Source organism: Durotheca rogersii (genome assembly GCF_024521655.1).
Source record: "Durotheca rogersii strain YMJ 92031201 chromosome Unknown GGS23scaffold_20, whole genome shotgun sequence".
Taxonomy (NCBI): Eukaryota; Fungi; Ascomycota; class Sordariomycetes; order Xylariales; family Xylariaceae; genus Durotheca; species Durotheca rogersii.
The window spans coordinates 291,758-300,698 of record NW_026251251.1 but is presented as its reverse complement, the minus strand read 5'-3'; the positions used below and the strand labels follow the sequence as shown (position 1 = coordinate 300,698).

General features: G+C 57.4%; 3 protein-coding genes across 3 annotated transcripts; 1 reads left to right on the top strand and 2 right to left on the bottom strand.

The window, feature by feature from the left end:
* Positions 1–686: 686 nt before the first annotated feature.
* GGS23DRAFT_613152 (Di-sulfide bridge nucleocytoplasmic transport domain-containing protein) lies at positions 687–2,818 on the bottom strand (the record flags this gene model as incomplete). Its single annotated transcript, XM_051520547.1, has 2 exons — positions 687–1,546; positions 1,634–2,818. 2 exons carry the CDS (start codon positions 2,816–2,818, stop codon positions 1,166–1,168), a joined length of 1,566 nt encoding a protein of 521 aa, XP_051369723.1. The 3' UTR covers positions 687–1,165.
* Positions 2,819–3,558: 740 nt separating this feature from the next.
* Positions 3,559–5,359, top strand: GGS23DRAFT_204756 (uncharacterized protein). The gene is made up of 3 exons (XM_051511822.1): positions 3,559–4,189; positions 4,270–4,748; positions 4,880–5,359. The coding sequence occupies exons 1-3, from the start codon at positions 3,689–3,691 to the stop codon at positions 5,154–5,156; spliced, it is 1,257 nt and encodes a 418-aa protein (XP_051369722.1). The 5' UTR covers positions 3,559–3,688; the 3' UTR covers positions 5,157–5,359.
* A 1,319-nt stretch (positions 5,360–6,678) lies between these two features.
* On the bottom strand, positions 6,679–8,731 carry GGS23DRAFT_606509 (kinase-like protein; the record flags this gene model as incomplete). Its single annotated transcript, XM_051519912.1, has 5 exons — positions 6,679–6,939; positions 7,066–7,275; positions 7,387–7,642; position 7,748; positions 7,912–8,731. The coding sequence occupies 5 exons, from the start codon at positions 8,729–8,731 to the stop codon at positions 6,679–6,681; spliced, it is 1,548 nt and encodes a 515-aa protein (XP_051369721.1).
* Between the last annotated feature and the right edge of the window lie 210 nt (positions 8,732–8,941).

Sequence of the window (8,941 nt, the reverse complement as noted above, 5' to 3'; positions counted from 1 at the left end):
GCTATTGCTATGCCCGTCTCCCTGAGCCGATTGATCCTCATAACGTGCTACAGCACGCCCAGAGCTACCTACTACCTACCTATAACGCACCCATGCGTTACCCTGCCGGCAAATGTACATATAGGATGCGGTAAGCATTGTGGTCGCCGATATCATTTTTTCCCTTCTTCCACTCTTTCCTTGGCTTTAGGGGCTAGGACCCCGGCCCATTTCCTGCATACCTATGTATGGCTAACCCCCAAATGCCCGGTTACGATAGAGAAGTCCAGGACAGGCCCGGGACAGAGGCCCAGGACAGGCTCAGTACGTAGGTACGGGGCGAGGGAATGCGTCATAGTTCGTACCCTGAGCCGAAGCGAGACAGCCGTTGTCGGTACGAGCCATCGTATATTCGGACGTCCTAACTGTCGCCACGACCTGGGAGCACGCTAGTAGGTAGTTAGGAAGAGACAGCCCTCCCTTGTACCGAGAGAGGTAGGCGTACAGGTGCCTGCTCTCCTGATACCACCCGGAGCCAGCAGGCAAGCCGGGGAGCCTCATCTACCTCAGGGTATATATATAGCACCCATAGAATTATCCGTCCCTCGAGACGGTACCCTGAAACGTCACTCCAACGCATCCTATATATCAGAGTCAGGGAAACTAAACAAGGGATCTACATGGCATAGTACCTACTATCATGGCCCAGCGTGATCGCCGCGACCCCAATCGCGCTTAGTCGCTTCGTATCCCTGCGGCGAGTGCAATGTCTAGTTTCGACGTGGCGAAAAAAAAAAAAAAAACGTGGGCGCGATTAGGAAGACTCGAGGGGGTACGCTAAGGATAAGCCGACGAGATCAGTGAGGGAGGGGCACGATGGGTAGAGATAGTTGAGTCCCCCTTATCCTATCCCCCTTGTATTTTTTCGTCTATTTAGCCTGCTCTACCCTAGTCCTCGCAATGCTATCCAGGTGTGCCCGAAACCCCTTGCTCCTAAACGAGCCATATTGGCGTGCGCAGCGTGCAAGTGCCTTTCCTATATACCCATCCTACTCCGACTTCGACCCCTCCAGGTACGAAGCGGAAGGGGGTATTGCTTGGCTTGCTCGCTACACGGCTGCCCTCTTCTTACACAGGCAGATGCCGCCTACCCTTCGATGCCCAACTAGCCCGAGCCGGATTTAGCCTAGTAACGCTTCGTAGGACTCCGGTTGTTCTTTGACGGGCTCCTGGCGCGGTCCCTACCCTTCGAGGGGCTCCGTCGGAGCGACACCGGCGTCTCGGGTGGCGGCAGCGACGGGAATCCGCGCGGCGACCCGGTTGTCTCCGGCGTTTCCGGCGTGTCCTCCTCGTGGTTGATCATGTGCCGCGATCGCGAGCGGTGCGGCGTCTGCGGCGCAATCGCCTGCCAGTAAACCTGCTGCGGGAGCGGCGGCGCCGCCGCCACTGCGTGCGACGGATATGGCGCTGCGGGGGGCGAACGCGGGAACTCGGCGAACGCGTTCGTGCTCTTGTACAGCGACCGCCCGCTGAATATGAAAATCGTAAAGAGCAGAACAAAGAGAGCCTGGTTAATTTCCGGAGACGTTAGCTAGCTAGATCAGATGTAGAAAAAGCGCCCTTCTTGCCACCGTGTTCGCGTTTCCCAACTTACGATGGTCTTGTAGGACATCGTGTCAACGATACCGTTGACGATCTCCATAATTTCCTTGGCGCCGATGGACATCTGCTTGAGGTGGTCTGGGTTTTGTTGCATGCAGGCGTACCACCGGTCGCACAGCTCGTACATCGCCGGCAGCCGCTGCTCCACCGGGAAGCACTTGTTCTCGCGGTAGTCGGACGCGCACTTGTCGATCTCCGAGAGAATGTCAGCCCGTAGCGCCGCCCTGGCCGTAGCGAAATCCTGCCGCAGGCCGGCAATGACAGCCCAGCCGATCCAGCACGACGCCAATACGCAGAAGAGATTGAACCCGAGGGTAAGCCAGTAGCCTAAGATGCTAGGGGCGTAGGGGTGGCGCTGCACCGTGGCGAGGAAATTTCCGAACCAGCCGTTCCCACGCTTCTCCTGGCCCTTGCGGGGTTTCCGAGGCTGGAAGGTGCTCTCATCCGACTCATAATCAGACTCGTCGTACTCGTCCGGCTGGATGTACGGCAGGCGGTAGCCGCTGATGTCCCTGTCGCCGTTATATCGTTTCCTCTTGCGCACCTTGTCCCGCGATGCAAAGATCGTCTTGGGTATCTCGCCTTTGCCTGGCGTCTTCTTGGTGGGGGACACCCTCTCCCGGTTCATGGTGGCGGGCGTTACTGTCATCCGCCCCATGTCGTACGATCGGTCGTTCTCGGGTGTGTCGATAAAGTCAGACACGTCGGTGATGGTCGGGCTGTCTTCGGAGAGCGCATCGATGTCGAAGGGCCTACGTGGGGTGGTGAAGGCGGGATTTCGGAAAGGGGGCGCCGCGGCGGTTCGGGATAGGGCAGAAGTAGAGAAGATAGATCGCAGCGGGCTTTGCGAAGGCTTCGACTGAGAGGGCGTGCTCTGGGCACGATAGAAGGGATTGCGGCCAAAGGCACTGATGGCGTTGTTATCATTATTGCCATTGCTCGCGCTGGAGTGGGATTTGGAGCCGCCGTCGTTATCGTTCATGCTGGCTGAGCTAAAGACACCTACACAATTGGTGGTATTAGCGCCGGGCTTCTCGCGACGCTCCTCCATCGTGCCACGGCCGGGGAGCAAGTCGGTGCAGGAGTTCTGATTACTTTTCTTGGGGGTGTGCTTCGTCGACTGCGCAAACGGGCTCGAGGGATCCATGGGGCCATGACTCTGGTATTCCCAGTCCATGGGAGATTCATATGTTCGCCGGTCCATCCCTCCTATCGCTGGTAGTTATCCACCGGCGGATGTGCACACCGCCGCCGTATTCTTTTTAGGCAGGAGTGCCAAGAGCGAGTCGAAGGGAAACGTGGACGTTGGGACCTGAGCTGGCAACGTTGAATGGCTCTGGGGCGCTGCGGGCGGCCAATACGCGACTCAACGGGTCTTTATTCTCGAGGGTCGGAACAGGGAGGGAGCAGTTCCCGTTGGCAACCGGTGCCAAAAGTAAACAAATCAAACCAAGCACCGGACTATGTCAACCAGCAAGGCGCCACAACAAAGCCACACATATTCTGTGGAACCCCCACACAAGCGGATCCATCCGATTTCTGGTGGACGGGATGCCCCACTTCAGCTAGGGAGGCTTAGCTAATCAGGGACGGGGACGGGAAGGTTGAGAGGCGACGAGTTAGTACCCAAGTACTTACCTAGGAAGGTGACTAATGAGAGGTACGCGTGCATGTACTCCTTGTACCTCGAATCTTTCACACTCCTGGTCATGATAGCATTCCAATAAATCAATCCATCCCTCTCCCTGCCAACATTCGGCGGCAACCTCATTCATCAGCATCAGCATCACCAATCCCTCGTCTACACGTCACGAAAGAGCTTCGAATTTCATTTCCCTTTCGTTCCCACAGTTTTCTTATCTTCGTCCGCTCAAGACTCTCCGAGTGCCTGGGGACAGCCTTCTCTGTATTTGCACCGCCTCCCCTGCTCCCTACCTAGTCCTTTGAGAGGCGAAGAGACGGCCACAGGACCAGAAGAGGTTTTTCGCGATCCCATCACCTCCATCGGCCTTGCGCCCGGGACCAGTCGGCCTCGCGCGAATCGGCAATGTCGGACTCGGGTTCCGCCGCGGGGGGCGGCTCGCCCGCCCCGGCCAGGAGCCAGGACGAGCGTCGCCACAAGCACGACGATTCGGACAAGGACTCGGACGCGCTGTCGGACATCGACGAGGACCAGTTCGACGACTACGACCCGGCCACCGCCCGCATCGACGAGAAGCGTCCCGAGCCCAAGGTCATCGACGAGGACGCCGCGCGCACGCTCAAGGCCTCTAAGAGAAAAGGCACGGCCACGAAGAAGCCCAAGGAGGGCCGCCGTGAGAAGAAGCGCGCGCGCGACCGCGATGACGACGGCGCCGACGGCGAGATCCTGACCAGCAAGCGCGTCCGCAAGGCCCCGGGCGGCGGAGCTGACGAAAGAGAGGCGTCGTCCGAGCCCGAGAAGGAGGAGAACCTCACGCCCGAGGAGCGACGGCGCCGAGCGATCGAGCGCGCAGCTAAGAACCAGGTCAAGCCCAAGGGCGTCCGGAGAAAGAAGAAGGACGAGGTGGTGCGTCTCCGCCCGCGTTTTTTTTTCCCGCCCCGCACCCATCCTCTCTCTACATACTAACCGAGCGTCCGGCTATGTAGGACCTGGAGGATGAGCTGGACGACCGCATCGCGGACCTGAAGGTGCGGATGGAGAACGCGTGCCAGGCGGACAACCAGGCGCGCGACGCGAACCAGCCGGCGCTGCACAAGCTGAAGCTGCTGCCGGAGGTGATGGCGCTGCTCAACCGCAACAACAACCAGGCGGCGGTGGTGGACCCGGACACCAACTTCCTGCAGCACGTCAAGTTCTTCCTCGAGCCGCTCAACGACGGCTCCCTCCCGGCCTACAACATCCAGCGCGACATCTTCCAGGCCCTGACCCGCCTCCCCATCGAGAAGGAGACCCTGCGGTCCAGCGGCATCGGCAAGGTCGTCCTCTTCTACACCAAGAGCAAGAAGCCCGAGGTCGGCATCAAGCGCATGGCCGAGCGCCTGCTCGGCGAGTGGAGCCGCCCCATCCTCAAGCGCACCGACGACTACAAGAAGCGCCGCGTCGAGACGCGAGACTTTGACTACGAGTACGTTCTCCCTACCGTCCCACCTGCCCAACCCATCTTCCATCCACGCATCCACCCGATCATCCACCCCCCCTGCCACATTCAACATACCTTTTTTAGTTTATTTCTAATCGCAAACCTCAATCGCACAGGGCGGCCAAGCTGCGCCAGGTCACGGGCGCGAGCAGCCAGCTGACGCTGAACCAGCGGTCGGCGCTGCAGCAGAGCTCGCAGGCGGCGGAGCGGCAGCGCATGCTGGCGCCGGCGAACCAGACGAGCGCAGCGCGCGTCACGGGCATGCCGGCCACGTACACCATCGCGCCGCGCAGCACCTTCGACCCCGCCCGCGCCCCCGACTACCGCCCCATCGGCGCCGGCGGCCTCGAGGCCTTCCGCAAGATGACCCAGCGCGGCAAGAAGAAGGGCTAAGGTCCGCGCCGGCGCCGGAAGTAGTAGTGGTGGTGGTGGTAGCGGTGGTGGTTAGGTGCGGAGAGGAAGGGAGGACATCAAGAAGGATGGAGCGAGCGAGAGAGAGAGAAATACAAGGGGGGAAGCAAGGGCAATGCATAGACAGAGGTTAATGGATGTGTTAGTTAATACTTCTGGCTCGCTAAATTAGTGGTATCCCCCGCCTCTTTTTTTTTCCCGGCCTTCCTCTTCTCTCGCCCCCTTCTCCCACCTGGGGACGCAGCACGCTGCCGTGGCGTGAAGCGAAGTGAAGCGAAGTGAAGCGAAGCGAAGTGTACGAGAGAGGCCGACGTATTAGTATGATTACAGATCGACAACCTAAACCTACGTCGACGACTGACTGACTGGCGGGGCGGGTGGACGGACGATGGACGGGTTAGGCAAACGGGCAAGGAGAGGAGCGGATGTTTTTTTCTTTATTGTTTTCTTTTGCTCCGCAGCGTCGCACCAGATGATTTCCGTTCCCGCCTTATTTCTTCCCGTCCGCGTGCGCGCGCGCGCGCGTGTATGTGATACCGTCTATCTATACTCGGTGTTCGTTGCATCCATCGGGACAAGACATACCGCGCGTCCCCCGTCGTACAAAGCACCTACCTCTACTCTTCGGCCGGGCAACGCGAAGGGAGCTAACGCCGGCATCATCCGGTGGCCGCATCATGAGTGATATGTGCGTATGGTAGGTATAGTTTAAACGTGTGCTTCCCGTGGCGGCAGTACCCGTTAATAGTTAACCTAATCCCCTAACCTATTCTCCTGCGTAGGGCGCGTTAGAGTCTCCAGAACCCAGCTACTATCCCGGCTAAGAGGATAGGAGGATCGTTGATCGTGGTGATGTTCGACAAACGCCGGCACGAGTGTCTAGGTACCGGACAGGTAGACCGCGGTTTCATCTGATCGGATCTTACACGTCTACTCTACCTCGGCTTACCGGTGCACCTCGGGGATTACACAGTGATTTGGCGTCTAGAGGCGGTGGTAGAAGGGGGACTAGGAGAGAGAGACAGGGAGAGAGAGAGAAAACAAGGAACAGAAAAAGAGCTGCTTGGAGGTAGTCAAGTTCTACTAGGGCACAGTTGGCGCATGTATACCTCCATCCTCGCTCTATCCATTATACGCTGGTTGGGGAGAAGACGAAGAGGACGGAAAATAAAATGGCAATCAAAACAGGAAAAACGCAGAAATCGAAGCCAACTCAAAGTATAATGAAACATGCCCCAGGCTCTGACCAACGGCCGTTGCGACTCCGGGACTTTCGTTTTCTCGTTTCTTTCTCTCTCGCTTCACTTTGTCTTCTCACGCGCACGCACACGCTCGTGTCCACTCACCCTCCTTCAGCTCGCGCATTCGCAAATCGTCAGATCGAACCCGTCTATGTTGGATTGTTTTCCTCGGCAAAAGAGGGTCCGATCTTGCTGTCAACAGATACTATAAAGTCCGAGGGATCATTACCGCTGAGAGCGAGGGGTGGCCCGCGGGCATCCTCCTACCGCTTCTTCACCTCGTTGGCCCATCCTTCGATTCCCTCACCTCTACTGCCCGGAGCGATGCCTTCCAGCTTGACATCTTCCATACCCGGGGTATCATTCAACCAAGAATGATTAGACATACCGCCCGCGTTGGCCCGCCTCTCAGGGAGCAGCTCCAACATTGGCAGTAGGAATTCGGATACCTCGGAAGGTTGGTATTCCAGCGAAGATTCATCATCTGCGAAAAGATCCTCCACAGCCTCCTCGTCCTCGCCAGCCTTCCTCGCCTCCATCTTAGCTTTGGCCTTCGCCTCGGCCCGTTCCCTCTGTGCCTTCTCCTTCTCCTCCCGTTCCTTGGGCGTTAAGTCTTTGTGGTCCTTGAAGTGATACTTCTCGCGCAACACGTCAGGCAGGGCCCAATGGCGCAGGCGGTGAATATTGCGAAGCTCTCCTCTCTTGTTGAAAATTTCCTGCGACCAGCGACCCGTCTTCCAAAGTTCTTTAGGAAAGGGGCCTAGAAGCTCGATGATTTGGGCGATATGGTCGTCGTCTTTGCCATACTTGGTGCCAGATTGCGGGTCGAATAAATAATCGCCCGTAATTAGCTCGAATACCTAGATAGAGATGCCCGCGTATTAGCATCTAAAAACCGCCAAGCCATACGAACAACGCCGGCGGTAACGCGAGGGATAGTCGCACGAATGAGGCGGCACGATGCCACTTACCATCGCTGCCATACTCCATACATCAGTGCTGGCACCCCATTTCGCCCCTAGGATCACCTCCGGCGAGCGGTATTGTCTCGTTTGAATATCATTAGTAAAGTGATGCGATACCCAACAGGCGTTGCCCAGATCCGCAATCTTGACGTTAATAATCGGAGACCTCCGCTTTCGCTTCCTCTTCTCGCCTGCAGATGCAGAGCCGCCGGCGCTAGACTTATCGAGTGAAATACCCGATACCTCTCGCGTAAGAAGATCACTGAGATAAGCGAGTTAGAAATCAGTCCAGCCATCACGACATTGTGGAAGAGTTGAACTTACGCCGTCTTTTCTCTCTGCCCCTGTTTTTCGCTACTAGAGGGACCCTGTGTAGCTGCTGCTGCTATAATACCTCGTCAGCAATAGACACAATGCCATACAACAGGAGGCGACCAGAGGAGGGGGACGGAGTAACGAGCGTCGCCTAAGAGTATAGGGATAGGAGTTTTGGCGGGCGTTATTGATCTCTCGAACGCGCAGCGACAGAACGCGGCGCAGAGAGAGGCGAGGGGTAGCAAGTGTTGAGCGAATACAGACCTTCGTGCAGCATGGCGCCGAGGCTGCTGTGAGATTTTGATGACGGGAACAAGTTGTCTCGATTAAAGTTCGCATTAAGCGGCGACGGCAGAGGCTGGCTACCCGTGATCAAGGTCCGTCGTCTTCGGCGCCCGTTCCTGTGGTTCTCCTTGTCCGAGTTCTCAGTCTTGACCACTTTCTTGACAACCTGCTCGACATCGCCGATCTCTATCAGGACGTTCTCGGGCTTGAGGTCGGTGTGGATGATACCACATTCTCGGTGCAGATAATCCAGGCCCATCAGCACCTGCTTCGTAATCTGCATAACCAGGTCCCGTGGGATGCCTCGATGTTGCCACTTCTTAATGAGGCCCAGCAGATTCTCGCCGAGAACTTCAAATACCATACAGACGTGCACGCCGTTTGGTCCCTTGTGCTCGAACGAGTCGAGTAGGCTGACGACGTATTTTCGGCCGGGGTGGTTGGGATTCGCTTGGACGATCTTCTGCAGCAGCTTGATCTCGTCGATGGCCGTCTCGGTGTAGTGGTTAGCGGATCGCACAACCTTCAACGCGACGTGCTTGCCGTTTGTGTTATCTCGCGAGAGCCAGACCGTCGAGAAATGACCCCATCCCAGTTTTCGCACAACCGTGTATTTTCCATCTTTGAATTTCTCGCCGACCTGGACAGGGTGATATCCACCCTTGCAGTAGTCCTCGGAGTCCTCTTCATCGGCGGTGTTATCGGCAGCGTCCTCGGGACCGGAGGACGAGGTCGGGGAGTGTTGGTTCATGGCGTTCGTGAGGTGCGGCGGTCTAAATTCACAAGGCGAAGTCAGCAGACAGGCCAGATAAAGATACGAGGTGTGTGTACGAGCGGCAGCAACGCGACAAGAAAGGCGATGGACGTATCGACCGCCAGGACGAATTGCAACAAGCGCAAGCAAGCAGACAAGCAGACAGGCCTAGAGAGGAGAGCAAAGTGGCGGGGTGCGGACTGCGGG

What these genes read in the sequence shown, in the direction of transcription:
- GGS23DRAFT_204756 (XM_051511822.1), top strand. Translation starts at nt 3,689, where the DNA reads ATGTCGGACTCGGGTTCCGCCGCGGGGGGCGGCTCGCCCGCCCCGGCC. An exon ending in GAAAGAAGAAGGACGAGGTG is followed by an intron (nt 4,190 to 4,269) that starts GTGCGTCTCCGC and finishes CCGGCTATGTAG; the next exon opens with GACCTGGAGGATGAGCTGGA. An exon ending in ACGCGAGACTTTGACTACGA is followed by an intron (nt 4,749 to 4,879) that starts GTACGTTCTCCC and finishes TCAATCGCACAG; the next exon opens with GGCGGCCAAGCTGCGCCAGG.